Here is a 14583-nt window from a genome sequence, read left to right as displayed (position 1 = left end):
TACATGAATGAATGGGTGGATGAATAATGGATGGATGAATGGATGAGTAGATGATGGATGGGTGGATGGATGGATGGGTGAATAATGGGTGAATAGATGGTTAGATGATGGATGGATGAATGGGTGGGTAAATGATGGATGGATGGAGAGATGGAGAGATGGATGTGTGGATGGGTGGGTGGGTGGGTTGATGATGGGTAGATGGATAAGAGCGGAAAGGATGGATGGATGGATGGATGGATGGATGGATGGATGGCTAGATAATCCAATGGATGGTTTAGAGGGCCTCTTTGCCTGGTTTGGGGTCAGATTACCTGGATTTTCATCTCAGGAATCCAAGGAGGGGTGTGTCTGGGTAAGCCGTCTGAGCTCAGACTTCACTCACTTCCTCAGGGAAACCCTCTCAGATTCTCAATCTGGGTCCACCTGCCACTTGTTCTGATAACATCCTGCCTTCTTCTTCACAGTCCTCTGCACATTGGTAATTGATAAATATTTTGTGATCCATGTTTGGCCCCTGACTTTCCTACTAGAATGTAAGCTTCACAGAGCAAACTAGTTTTGTCTTTTTTGTTTCCCATGTAAGCTCCTACCTAATAGTTGTCCATGGCTAATTGATGGTATTCCCTGACTGCCCCATGGTAGCTCCACTCTGACCACACACAGTCTGTTCCCCTGACCTGGAGGGCAGGGGTCAAGGGGCACTTTTTCCTTAAATGCCAAGCAATCTGAGATGGGCAAAATGAACCATGCATCTGAATACCTGACCATTGTAGTCATTAAAACAAGATATGGGGGAGTAGTTGGTACCCTGGAGATGCTCATAATGCTCTTGGCAGAGACGTGCACACCAATGTCCCACTACTACCCCAGGCATGCCACAGCAGGACCCAAGGGAATCCCATCATGCCCTCAGGGCTCACCATGAGACCACCAATCCCTCACAACACTGCCCGCCTTCCCAGTACAGACCACCTAGGGCCATTCCCAATAATTAAGAGGCCATCAGGGTAAAGGTCCTTACAGCATGCCTCCCTGTTCAGCACTGACTCCAAAGAAGTCCAAGTGTCCTGGTCACCACCTAACTTTGCAAATTCTCTACGACAACCCCATCTTTCACCCCCACTCACCCGCCAGCCTTCTGTTGACCACCTGGGAAGCAGTCTGGCATCAAAAACAGCCCCTTTTCTTTGCAGACTTCCTTCACCCTTTTGTTCTCACAGAACCCTGAGCCAAATCACCTAAAACAAATAGGCACTCATGTGCCCAAGGAGACTGAGTAACTAGAAAGCCCCAAAGTGCCCATCAAAGGGGATGAGATCTGCAGACTCTAGTGGAATATTCTGCAGCTGTTGGAGAGACTAGAGAATGGGGCAGGCCCATCGCACAGACCACCAGGACACACCACTGGGTGAGAACAACAAGGTACAGAGCAATAGCCATAGACTAATGTCATTTTATGTCAAAGCTTAAAGTCAACCCCCTGACCCATGGACATATATCACATAAACCATGCATCCCTATCTGGACACATCCGTGTCTACCACGCTGCACAGAACACAATCCAGACAGGTTCACGTCAAATGACAGCAGTGACCTCAGGGAGCTAGTGAGGAAGGATAAACTACAGGCAGCCCAGGTGGCCCAGCGGTTTAGCGCCGCCTTCAGCTCAGAGTGTGATCCTGGGGTCCTGGGATCGGGTCCCACATCAGGCTCCTTGCATGGAGCCTGCTTCTCCCTCTGCCTGTGTCTCTGCCTCTCTCTCTCTCTCTCTCTCTCTTTTGTGTGTCTCTCATGAATAAATAAATAAAATCTTTAAAAAAAATAATAAACCTACAGCTAGTGCAAGGAAGGAGACAACAAAAGGCTGGAGGAAGACTCAACAGAGTCTCTCAGCAGTGCCTCCGGGATGCCATGGCCACTGTCCCTTCTCTGTGGAAGATGCTCACACTTAGCTCTGGAGTTTCTCCTCACCACTGCTCTCTCAGTTTTCTTGGTGACTCCCAAATCCTCCCAGGTGATCCAGACACCAACCTGAGGACCTGAGCTCCGTGACCTCCTGTTCCTGGGGTACCACCTCTATGGAGTCCCCGGACCAGTCACTGGTGTGGCTATGGTGTCAGGGACCTGCCAGCTATCACCCCCATCCCTTCATACAACATGCCCTCAATTTCCAACTTTTAATGAAAGTCTGAAAACCCCTTTTCCCTGCATTTAGTACAACTGCTCTTGTATAGGAGCTTAGAGGACAGAGCCATTGGCAAAGCCAACAGTCAGAAAATCCACAGGACAAAGGATTGTGTCTTCAGCAAGAATCAAAAGGAAAACCACAAAAAGGAAGAGGGGATGCTCATGGAAGAGAAGAGGCCACATTCAAGGTGTGGCCGGATGACACCGACGGGCTTGTTGGAAGCTTGCACCCCCACCAACCATCTGATGACACCACAGACATGGACACATTTTCTAGCCATGGAAAAGGCATGTAGTTTTGTGTTGGTGGAGTCTCTGTTTCATAGGGAGTACGTACTCTCGTATCTCTGAGTACAGTGGTATGATGTCTGGAATTCACCTCCAGATGATGGGATGGGGGCAGCGTGGGGAGGACACAGAGAGTGAGCCTGGTGGTGGCTCTGGCTGGGGTATGCCATTCTTGACTTCCTCTTCAGCAAGTGTTGGAAATTCCCATAATAAAAAATGTGAGCAACATGCCTACGTGGAGTCTGGCTACACAGATGGGCCTGCCCAGCCTCCGTAACCAGAGTCAGGGGGCACATCAGTTTGCTCATCCAGACCTCCACCCCCACCCCACGATGGGCACACTATGGTCCCCCAGCTTCCTGGGCACAGGAGAACATGGGCCTCATGGTGGATCTGGAGGAGTGAGAGTGCTAGGACACAGAACACGCACGCTCTAAGTTTGAACAGATGCCGCCAAGCTGGCCTCCCAAAGACACAGGGTAATTCACACTCCCAGTAAGAGTGTTCACATTGCCATCTACATACTGTATTTTATATCATCTGTTTACTATTACCTGACATTTTAACTTCAGCTAATCTGATCAGTGAAAATTATTTCAATGTGTGTCTGTTTCCTGATGCAATTAAGAATCATTCCCTATGGGCACCTGGGTGGCTCAGTGGTTGAGCATCTGCCTTTGGCTTAGGGAGTGATCCTGGGGTTCTGGGATGGAGTCCCACATCGGGCTCCCTGCATGGAGCCTGCTTCTCCCTCTGCCTGTGTCTCTGCCTCTCTCTCCGTGTCTCTCATGAATAAATAAATAAAATCTTAAAAAAAAAAAATCTTTCCCTGTTTATTGGCCACTAAGAATTCTTTGAATCATCTATTTATTCCCCCAGGTTTGGCTCATTTGTTCTTTCTTATCGATTTTCAAAAATCCTGTATTTGTTATGGCAAAGCTTATCTTAATCAGGCGTAAGAACATGTATGGATGCAGGTATGTATGTACATATATATACATGTGTGTGTGCCTGACTTTCTTACTGGTGCTTTTAAAGATACCTTTTTAACTTACTGATTAATTTTATAATTTTTGGAGAAGTTGTGATATGCTCACCCCTAAGGAAGGTCTACCCTAAGACTGGTCTGGGGAGAAAGGGGGAATGGAGAGAAACTGTGTGATGGACATGGGATCTGTTTGGGGAGAAGGTGGAAATGCTTTGGAACCAGATGGAGATGGTGGCTGCAGAACACTGTGGACTAGACAAATACCACTGAACCATGTACGCACTTGAAGACGGTAAATGTTAAGTTGTGTGTGCTTTGCCACAGCAAATAAACACAGATTTAGATGCTGACATTAGGGGAAGCAGAGAACTCTCTGTACTATTCTGCAACTTTTTTTTTTGTAAATCTAAAATTATTCCAGAGTGGAAGATTATGTTTTTAAAGAAAAACTGATCTGGGGAGAAGGAAAAAACAAGAATGTGGGAGGGTGAGAAGGAGAGGAAAGGTAGAGGAGGAGCTGGGGAGAAGGCAGGGAAGCCAGCCCCTCCTCGCCACCAGGGGCCCAGAGACGGCAGGCAGCACATGGCGGGCTGGCACCGAAGGCCATGCCACATGCCCTGGGTGGGGTGGCACAGCCACAGGGGTCCCAGGAGCTTGGCTCTACTTTGTGCTTCCCAGACACCGGGTTTACCTCTCTTCTCCCCGTCCTGCTTCTCAATTTTGGACTTGAGGTGCTCGATCTCCCTGCGCAGGTCAGAGATGACGTCCGTATACTGTGCAATGCGGTAGGACACGTTCAGCAGATTGCGCTTCACCTGGTGGATGGGACACGCGGCCAAGGTCAGAGCTTGTGGGAACCGTCCTGCTGTGTGACATATTCACACCACAAGGACACCAGCACATTTCGTTGGGAAAATTCAGATTGACACACCTCAGCCTTGAAAAGAGAGGAACCTTGCCACCTGCCACCGCAGGGATGCACCCTGAGGACGAGAGGACGAGTGACACAAGCCAGACACAGAAGGATGGACATGGGGACCCCACCCACATGAGATCCCGGCGTCATCAGACTCCCAGATAGAGAGTAGACGGTGGGGCCAGGGTATCAGTGTGTCACGGGGATGGTACATTCCAGAACCAGATGAGGGGATGGCGGCTCAGCAGCAGGAATGTGCTCGGTGCCCTTGAACTGTTCACTGAAATTCGTTAAGATGGTAAATTTTCCGTCATGCATTTTTTTGCCAGTGAAGAAATTTCAAATGATCCATCAAGAGTCTTTTTAAAAACCCTCCCCGTGGGTAACCACTGCGTAACTTTGATGTGTGCCCTCCGGATCTTCCTCTGTGTGGTTTTGCTCACGTATATACACCTACAGAGACATAGAGGGGGAATTTCTTGCTACAGGTTTGGCTTTGGTTTTCTATGTAAATTATATCAGACCAGGGCTATTATTTTCTTTTTTAACGTTTGTTTTGTTTTTTTTTTTAAAGTAGGCTCCATGCCGAACGTGGGACTTGAACTCACAACCCTGAGATTGAGAGTCAACATGCTCTACCTACTGAGTCAGTCGGGCACTCCCCAGAACTTTTCTTCTTTAACTTGCTTTTTCATCCGGTGATGTGTCTGGGAGGCCGTCGGTCTGCCCCATTCTCTCCAACAGCTGCAAAGCGGTCCATGGGAGGGACACACCAGTTTGATGGCCCTGTCCCCTTTGACGGTTACTTTGGGGCTTTCCTAGTGACACAGCCTTCTGGAGCACATGGGCCCAAGCTTCTCTTTGTTGAATTTGGAGGGTGGAAGTCCTGGTCATGAGGCACAAACACCTCGTTTGACAGTCCTGAGCCTGCACACCCAGGCTATCCCTCACTCGGGGCCCAGTGTCCTCGACTGACCCCCTGAACTCTGTCTTCTCCACCGCTCTTCCTTGCAGCACCCTATGGCTCTCACGGAGAGAGCACTCACAACAATTGGAAGTGACACACTTATCTGTGGGAGGTCATATTTGCCATCTGCCTCACCCCATAGCTAAGCTCAAAGTTTGGCTGAAAGCAGAGGCTATCCTGGCACCTCACTCAGAGCCGCACAGTGGGAAGGGCTCACCCCTTGTTTGTGGGCAATGATAACCACAGCCAGTGACACCTCCCCTCGCTGACCACTAGATCTGTGTGCCCTGGGCAGCGTACATGTGTGGTGTCCCTGCACCTGCATACAGCCCTCGGAGATGAATCCTCTACACTGAACACTGCAGTGTGGCCAAGCAGCACAGGAGCTCATGCAATGAGCTGCAGCCAGGCTCTCTGGGTGGCAACACCAACTCTGCTTGGGCCGAGAAGGTTGGAGAAGTTGCCCTATCTCTCTCCATGCCTCAGCTGCCCAGGCTGCAAAATGGAAAGATAATAGGCCCCTCTTCCTGGGGAGAGGGTGGCGATAAATTCAATCAAAACATCAAGAGCTCATAGTGTGCCTGACAGCTAAGTCCACATCATAAACACCCCGAACCCCAAGACTGCAGCCTCATGAGGATAAAGGGTCTTTGCAGATGTAATTAAGGATCTTGAGATAAGGTTCTCCTGGACTTGGGGGCCTGAAACCCAATGCCAGTGTCTGCCTCAGAGACGAGAAGTGGGACAGATATGTCAGGTGCCCAGGAACTCAGCATGCTGGGAGCCCTGGGGTGGATGGGAGCCTCCCCTAGAGGCTCCGCAGGGAGCACTGAGTTAGAATTCAGTGAGTGGGGAAGCAGATGAGTGAGCACATGGGGGCCTCACCCTTGTCTTGATGTTCTTTGCCCTGTAGGCATACAGCAGAGTGGTCCGAGACTCCTCGAAGTACGTGCTGGCTGGGCTGATGTGTGCGATCATCACGGTCCGGCTATTCCCTCCCAGGGCATCCTGTGCAGCGGAAGGTCCGAGCTGGGGGTAAGGGGAATATCTCCCTCCCATCCCAGCCCTCTGAGGTTCCTACTCCAAGCCCTGAGCATGGCAGGTGATGCTAGGCCCAAGAGTTTGGTACTCGGGGAGGGGACACTCAGACAAAGTGAGATCTGTTCCAGGCCCACCCCCTTGGACTTCTGCTCTGATGAGAACAGATTAGATTGAGAAGCCAGATCTACAGGGACATTTACTTATTGTTTTGACCATTTGTTCACCTTCACCCTTGCTACAGAATAGAGGGGGCAGTGTCCATCCCAGAATAGGGGGGGAATATCTCACTGTCAGAGCGTCCAAGATGGGACAGACAGCCTCAGTAAGGTAGTGAGCTCCCTGTGGCTGGGAATATGCAAGCCCAGGCTGGCCCACGCCCACACTCAGAGGGATGGAGCTGTCAGACAGTGACCAGTCATGGTTTCTACAATGCTCTCCTGCCTTCAGGGGTTCCCAGCGGGGGCGCAGTGCTCAGCCCCAGGTCTGGGCCTCCCTCCTGGCAGGGAAGCCCCCAGCGATGCGGGCCCATGGCTGTACCTTCAGCAGGCGTGTGAGCTTGCTGTCTCGGAAGTTCACGTACTGCGCCCGGCTGCCGCCCTTCTCGCTGAGCGCATTGATGCAGTTGCCCAGTGCCAGCAGGGAGCGGTTGATGTGGGCACCCTCCTTCATCCTCTTGCCGCGGTTCTGGGTCTGGGTGGGAGAGGACGAGGTCCGGGCCCGAGTGGCTCAGACAGCATGCACTGCACTGCCTGGGGCCCGGAGGTGACAGGACTCTGTGTGGGGCACTACGTGGCCACAAGAGGGAACACAGCAGAGCTCCATGCAGATGGCAATGGTGTACTCCTCGTTAAAGGAGATGAGACCCGAGTTAGAGGGACATCCATGCACAATAACCACACTTGTACGAGGCGCAGACGGGCGTGTGGGTTTCGCCATGCCAGAACTTTCCTTACCTTTGGCGCAGGGGCTCCCTGTCCTCACTCTCTGTGGCCCTGTTTCTTCCATCACTGGGCCTCCCTAGCAACTGCCCTGCTCTCTGCGGTGATCCCCATCTTCCTGTCCACTCCCCGCTGGATCCCAGGCTCTGCGATGGCCAAGTGTCTCTGGAGCCCAGAACCCTGGCAGTGCCCAGCTCACAGCAGGGGCTGCTCGAAGGAAGATGTGTGAGGGAGCCAAACTGCCCTCGTGGTGAATACTTCCAAGTGCAAGCACGGTGGGCACTCTTACTGTCTTCCCCTGATCCCTATATTCCATATTTTCTGCACTGTGTTTCTAGTACATGTGAAATCAGGAAAAAAAATTATTTTTCTCTTTAAGGGCATGGATTTTGGAGTCAACCTGGAGCATGGTTTGAGAATCTCTAACAGATCTCCTAGTCTGTCCCGTCTTCCTCTTTTGCCAAAAGGTGCAATCTTCTGACCTCATGGGGTTATGGTGAGGAATTAGTGCATAATGTACAACAGGCCAGGGCAGGCTTGGGCCCACAGAAGCAAGCGATAAATGCCAGCTACTACTTTCATTAAGTGGGAGCTGGGGGCAGCCCAGGTGGCTCAGCAGTTTAGCGCTGCCTTCAGCCCAGGGGATCGAGTCCCACATCGGGCTCCCTGCATGGAGCCTGCTTCTCTCTCTGCCTGTGTCTGTGCCTCTGTGTGTGTGTGTGTGTGTGTGTGTGTGTGTGTGTGTGTCATGAAAAAATAAATAAAATCTTAAAAAAAAAAAAAAAGTGGGAGCTGGTGCAGGGCAGCACCGGAGCTGCTGGCGTGGTCAGAGCCAGGGCAGCTGCTCACATCATGCGTCCGTGTCACAAAGTTAGAGGGCTTTCTCAGAGACCTCATGCCCTGTAGCACAGTCTTTTCTAAGTGATTTTCTATGAAGAAATGACAGCTCGGGAGTGCCAAGCAGATGGTAAAACTAGCCCATGTAGGCGACTTGAATATACAGCTGAAACAAAACCAAGGCCCAGAGAGGGGCAATGGCTTACCCAAAGGCACATTGCAAGTCAGAGCAGAGTGAGAGCAAGGACTCAGACCCTGGACTCTGTCCCTGCAACCCTGGCCATCCTGTCCCGAGGACACAGCCAGGCCCAGCTAGACCAGGCCAGAGTCCCAGACCTCCATCATACGGAGCTTCACCTGCGTGACTCGTCCACACCCACATCTGTCTGTGTGCCAACTGTGTCCTTTATTCTCTTGACAACTGACGTCCCTGTGGACCCTGGAGCGACTGCCCCCTCCCAGGATCAGGCAATTCCTGGAGATAAGGAACAACTCATCTGGAGTACCCCTTTCAAATGCAGAACACCAACCCAGAGCCCACACATCCACCATCCCACTCTGGGCCACTGTCCCCTCTCCTAAAAGCCCACAGGGACCAGACAACCAGGGCAGCCCCAAGCTCCAGAGCCCACTGGAATTACTCAGACTAGTCAGTCCCCAGCCCGCTCACCTCTCCCCTGCCTTCCCCAGAAACCATAAGCAGGCTCTCCCCCACAGCATCACCCCCTGCCTCCTGACCAGCCCTGGTGCTGTCTCATGTGGCCCCATGTGGCATCCCATGCCCCTTCCTCTTGGAACTGAGTAAAGACCACCTTTCCAATGGCAGTCAGCTCCTGGTCTCCTGGCCCTCCTGTGCCTCACATTTTCTACAAACACATTGCATTTTAAACCAGTCTGACTCTAGCAGCTGGCCAGGCCCTGCTCATTTTAGCAACTGGAGCACCAAGCCAGGCCCAGGGCAGGTCAGTGAATGGATAAAATGACTCAGTGATCAAAAACTGGAAGACAACTATCACAGCAGCAGAAGGCAGGGATTTGGGCAAAATGACCCCAGGTCCAAAGCCTGCACCCACGGCCTAACACGGCCAAGTCACAGTACTGCCAGGTCCCAGCTCCACATTGCTGCCCACCTTACACTGTTCTGGGGATTACGTGGATCATATCAGCTAAGGGCCGTTTGTTGATAACATTACCATGTGGACACTGCCTCTGTCCAGCCTGGCCCTGGGCTGGGTCCTGCCCTCAAAGAAGGCTCAGGCGCCTGGGACAGCAGAAGATAAGCTGCCCTCTCCCAGTGACAGGTGCCACAAAGGACAAGTGAAACAAGAGCTCAGGGACAGGCAAGTGGGACCCTGAGAAGGAGTGTTGGGGCCATCAGCCAGGTCAGTCTTAAAAAAGGCAGGACTTAAAAAAACAGTAAATTGGGTGCCGTCCTCCCAACAGCCATGCTTGACATACACTGTTCCCTCCACCTGACACGCCCTTCCCTGCATCCCACCAAACTCCTAATGCCCCTCTCAGGCTCAGCCCTAAGACCCCACCCCACCACCCAGCCCTCCTCTGGGCTCCCACAGCCTCCATGCAGACCCGGAATCTCAAAGCACAGGCCCACCTGTGCCATAGTTATCCACTCAAATAACTCTCTTTCCCCAGAGGCTCAGAGCTCCCTGGGTCTGGGTGATGTTCACCCAACAGGAGAGCCAGCCATGCAGGAACCGTAAATTTGTAAACACTGGCTCAGTGGACTTGGCCACTCAACACGCAATGAGACTCCCTTCACTCTATCACTGGTTAATGAGCGACGCCTCTCTGGGCCAAGCACAGCTCTAAGCACTGAAAACCTGTTGGACAAGGAGGGGCAGCACCCCGCTCACAGGCCACAGGTGAGTAAGTGTGGGGAGGTGGGAGGGGTGGGAGGGACGTCAGAGAACCTGCGATGCCCGCTCTGAGCCTGCCAGGTCCACCATGAAGAGCTTCCCAACACGCACTTCCTCCACCAAATCTGGGCCACGGCTCCGCTGGCGCACAGTGACCTGCAGCACGGCGTGGGAGCGAGAGGACGTCTTATTGGTGGCCGTAGGCTCCTGCGTGCGCTGCCGGTTGCCTTTGGTGAGCAGCTGCATGATCTGAAGACACAGGTGGGTTTGGGTGGGTGGTTGGGGCCCATGGGAGGCCACACGCTCCCTCTGGAACCACCCAATCCGAGAGAGGAGCGCTGGTCCCTTGAGCCCTCTTGGACAGTTCTTTGCCAACAGAACCTCATCCAGTGGAAGCAATTTTTGGTTTGCAGCACAGAGTGACCGATTAATCCTCCGTCAACCAGTGGACGCTTGTACCACCCTCCCCCTGCTCTGTGTATTGCAGACACCGCCACTGGATTACCCTCCTCTTCCCCACAGAGCCAGGGGCAGTCCCAGAACTTTCCACCACAGAACCCCACAGTCGTATGGGCTCGCTGGCTGGCAGGCGGGCTGAAACCTGTTTGTGCACAAGCCACCATGGGAACCAAGCCAGCGAGCCGCAGTAGAGGGAGGACAAGCAGGAAGGCTCCCTGACCCAACCCCACAAGGGATGCTGCTAAGGGCATGGTGGTCTATCAGCGATGTCTGCTCCAACCACAGCCTCTGTCACCCCATTAGCCAAGAAACAAGGGCGGGGGGCTGCGGGTGCGGCTCTGCTGGTGAGCTCTGGCAAGGGTGGCTGCCGAGGCCGAGGCCTACTTCCCTCTGTGACCCTCACCTCCTGGGCGTTTGAGGTAGAGACCTCCATGATGCCTGCGATCTGGATGCTGCCCCTAGAATCTTCCCTCAGGTCCAGAAACCCAGAGGATGGGTTCAGGAGATCTCGGATCACTTCATTATAAATCTGGGAGGAGAGACAAAAGCGGGAAAGAAAGTAGCTTTGGTGCAAAAGCAGGGCAGGACTTGATCACAGGGGCCTTGCATCCCCAGAGCAGTCTCAGATGCCCGGAGGGCTAAGGCTTTTCCATGAGGCCGGTGGGCATCAGGGGCCACACACAGAGGGCTGTAGTGAATGGCTGCACCCATGTCATGGATGGGGCAGCCGAGGCAGCTAGGCGGGCTCACCTCGAGGTAGGACATGGACACGCTGCAGTCTGCACTGTCACGGATCTCCTCGATAGCCCGGAAGAGGTCGGCGAGGGTCTGCAGGTAGATCCCGGGCTCCGCGTCCATCCCCAACATGGTGTAGGTCTTCCCTGCACCTGCGGGGGGACACCCACCACGGCGGGCATTCCTGAGGCGGGCTCTGACTCGCCTGGACACGCACCGCGCCCCTAAGAGATGGCTCACACCTCCTTTATGTTGGCCAAATGTCCTGAACACTCAGACATGCTCATCTTCCATTTTGGGAACAAGGAAGAGTCTGATGGCTCCTCTGTGGGAGAAACCGTGGGCGCGGGGGCACCAGGACCATCGTGTAGACGCAGGCTGAATAGCGAGGGGAGCAGGAAAGACCACGGGGTGTGTGCCCCTCCCCCAGTTCTGAGACATGGGTGCTATTCCTACAATAACAGGAAGAGAGCTGTCGCCAAGGACGCCTCTCTCCCCTGTCCCTGCTCCCAAAACCCAGGATCAGATGGCTCTTCCTCTGCCAGTGCCTGGCACACAGTAGGTGTTTGCTAACATCTACTGAATGAATGACACCAACAGGCTGTGACTCTGGGCAAGGCGCGTCTCAGGCCTTGGTTTCCCCATCTGCCCTGGCCCTCTGGGATCACAGTTTTCAGGAAACAAGAGGTGGCGCAGCTTTGTGGACCTCCGTCAAGCCTTCTGGGGGCTATGGACAAGCCTGTGGGTCCTTGTGGGCAGCAAGGTGCAGGTGCAGCTGGGTCCCCATGCACTCCTACCAGCTGTGTGACCTGGGGCAGCAGCCACTGTATGTCTCTGAGGCTCAGCTTTGTCGTCTGTAGGAAGAGGATGGCTCTACCTGGACTTTGGGGCTGCTACAAGGATGGAAGGAGCCAACAGGTACACGGAGACCAGCGCAGCACTGGGTGGGCCATGATCAGTGCTCCGTCTGCGCTGGTAGGGACAGCCCCGAGGCCACCAGCCCTGCCCCCTCCTGGGACGCTGCTAGGCAGTACCTGAGGGGCCATAAGCAAACACTGTTGCGTTGTATCCAGAAACAACACCTTCCACTAAGTGCTGGGTGGTGGCACGATACACGTCTTCCTGTGGACGGACAGAAGGACAAACAGTGGAACAAGCGGCCCAGCCAGAGTCCAGGCGCCGGGCTGCTGGAGAGGACAAGCATGCGAGGTCTGCATGTAGCCAGGGACTCTCAGGAAGAGGCCCTTCCAGACACAGCATGGGCTCCAGTCCCCGTCCCACTGCTGCCCCGCCCCACGGGGTGAGACGGGGCCAGGCCCCTGAGCAGCCGCCAGGGAGGCTGACACGAGAGTGCAGAGACAGCTCCCGGCATGAGGCCTTACACGTGTCTGGTGCTAGGCACTCACGGGTCCTCTCCATGGCTTCTCAAGAACCTAGAGAAGTCAAACACAATGCCTGAGACTGGCAAGTCTGTGAAGAGCATTAGGACTCCTCCATAAGGGACAAAATCGAGGCCTGAGCATCTTAGGCCACGAGAATCCCTTGTAAGCAGTGCCTAGCAACAGGTGTAGTAGTGAGCTCCCTGCCCAAAGGGACACTTCCAGGAGTGTAGGCGTGGCTGGCTCCACAGAAATGACAGTCCCACCTCCTCTGTCCGTCCCGGGTGCCCATCAGGACCCTGCTTCTCCTGTCCCTGAACGGTCCCACCAGCCCTGGCTGGTCACATGGCGCAGAGCAGCTGGAGATAGTATCTGAGCACCAGCACTGCCTTCCTCAGCTCTGGACTCATACCCTCAGAGACTGAGACCTGGCCCTGCGATTAGCTGTGACCTCGCACTACAGGATGGGCTCCAGAAGCTTCAGTTCCCCCACCTGTAAAACGGGGACCATATGGCAGTACGTTTTACAGGGTTGCTGAGAGGCTGGCAAGACCATCCAGGCCATGCCTGCAAGGACAGCCCGTGCTGCTGACCAGAGCCCTCCTACTTCCAGCCCCACGAAGGTCTTCCGTCCTCTTTACACTGTGGTCGAGTCCCGAGGGAGGGGGACAGTCCCAATGCCCCGGGGTGGCCAGTGTGTCTGAGATAGGTCCTGCTCACTCGACTGCCAGGACGGGCAGGGCTGGGCTGAAGATGGCTGCGTCCTCCCTGCCACTCCTCCCAGACTCTAGCCCGACTCGCTCCTGAGTCTGACCAGGAGAGCACAGCAGAAGGAACGCCACGCCAGCTGTGGGCCAAGCCCTGAGGTCTGGCGGCTTCCGCTTTGCCCACATGTGGGCGCTCCGGGTGACAGCCCCAGTGAGCTCCAAGCCACCAGCACCCAGTGATGGCCAGCAAGGGGCCTTCAGGTGAGCGCAGCCCCCTCCCTGTACAGGATGAAAAGCGGCTGATTCCTGTGGACCTGGGAGTCAGGAAAGATGGCAGGGCATTCTTGTCTCCCATCCTGGCTTTGGGGACTCTGGCCCGCTGCAATCGAGAACCAGGAGAGAAGCAGGAGCCCGTGGTTCTTTGGCGGTTGAGGATGTGGGGCGCAGTGCCAGGGGTCTCCGCCACTGGATTGGAGCAAGGCTGACAGCAACAGCAGGGCCATGTCCTTGACTTGGCTGGGTCTTGGGCCACACGTCCCCCAGAAAGCGTCACCCTGACATTGGCAGGTGTGACATTCCCACCGCTGAGGCCCGGGTTTACATCCAGCTCTGCCGGACTCCCCAGGCTCCCCTCATAGCCTGGGGTGATGAGACCTCTGTCACTGGCCAGGTTCAGGTGACCTGAAGGCCACCTGAACAAACCACTCCATCCTTGGTTTAAGGGTGCTAGGGGGAACAACTGATGCTGAGTCCAAACTCCTGCTCTCTATCTGGGTCTCTGGAAGGGCCAGCCACTGCCTGCCCCAGCCCCATGTCGCCTGCTGCTATCACAGCTGGCTCTCCCTCCTTCAGGTTCCAGCTCACCACCACACGCCTTGCTCCCGACAGTGCTCATGCATCACTCACCTCCCTCACTGGATGGGGACCCCACCTGGTTGTCTGGTTGGACCAGTGAGAATGTGTGTGAACCCCAGGCCCCCTGGGATGACCCAAGTGCCAGACTCCTTGTTCAGCAGGGAGACTCCTGTGACAAGTGCTGGAGAGGACCACCTGGCCATCACATCCTCCCCCAGGGGCTGCAGGGTCTGGGGAGGACCCCACAGCCAGCCTGGCCCAGGGGGAGGGGTTGGGGTGGGGGCGGTGTCGGGGCACAGGTTACCTGTGATGCGTGCTGGTCGAAAACAGTGTCGAAGATGAAGGTCTTCTCCCGAGACCGGTGTGTGCGCAGCGTGTCCTCGGGGTCCTCGCTGGGGTCCATGAG

At 54.5% G+C, this 14583-nt stretch overlaps 1 protein-coding gene across 1 annotated transcript in view; it reads right to left on the bottom strand.

Annotated features, from left to right (window-relative positions):
* The window catches only part of LOC129519113 (kinesin-like protein KIF19), a 19309-nt gene extending 4726 nt beyond the window's left edge, over positions 1–14583 (bottom strand). Inside the window, exons 1-8 of the mRNA XM_055339307.1 lie at positions 14482–14583; positions 12271–12358; positions 11252–11388; positions 10905–11030; positions 10097–10291; positions 6928–7080; positions 6235–6357; positions 4158–4281 (exon numbers count right to left, since the gene is read on the bottom strand). Of these exons, the coding sequence (XP_055195282.1) occupies positions 4158–4281; positions 6235–6357; positions 6928–7080; positions 10097–10291; positions 10905–11030; positions 11252–11388; positions 12271–12358; positions 14482–14580 (1045 nt within the window). The 5' untranslated portion in view covers positions 14581–14583. The remainder of the gene's footprint in view (positions 1–4157; positions 4282–6234; positions 6358–6927; positions 7081–10096; positions 10292–10904; positions 11031–11251; positions 11389–12270; positions 12359–14481) is intronic.

Source organism: Nyctereutes procyonoides, unplaced genomic scaffold (genome assembly GCF_905146905.1).
Source record: "Nyctereutes procyonoides isolate TBG_1078 unplaced genomic scaffold, NYPRO_anot_genome, whole genome shotgun sequence".
Lineage (NCBI taxonomy): Eukaryota > Metazoa > Chordata > Mammalia > Carnivora > Canidae > Nyctereutes > Nyctereutes procyonoides.
Note: the sequence above shows the minus strand (reverse complement) of the source record. Positions and strands in the feature narration are given on the sequence as shown.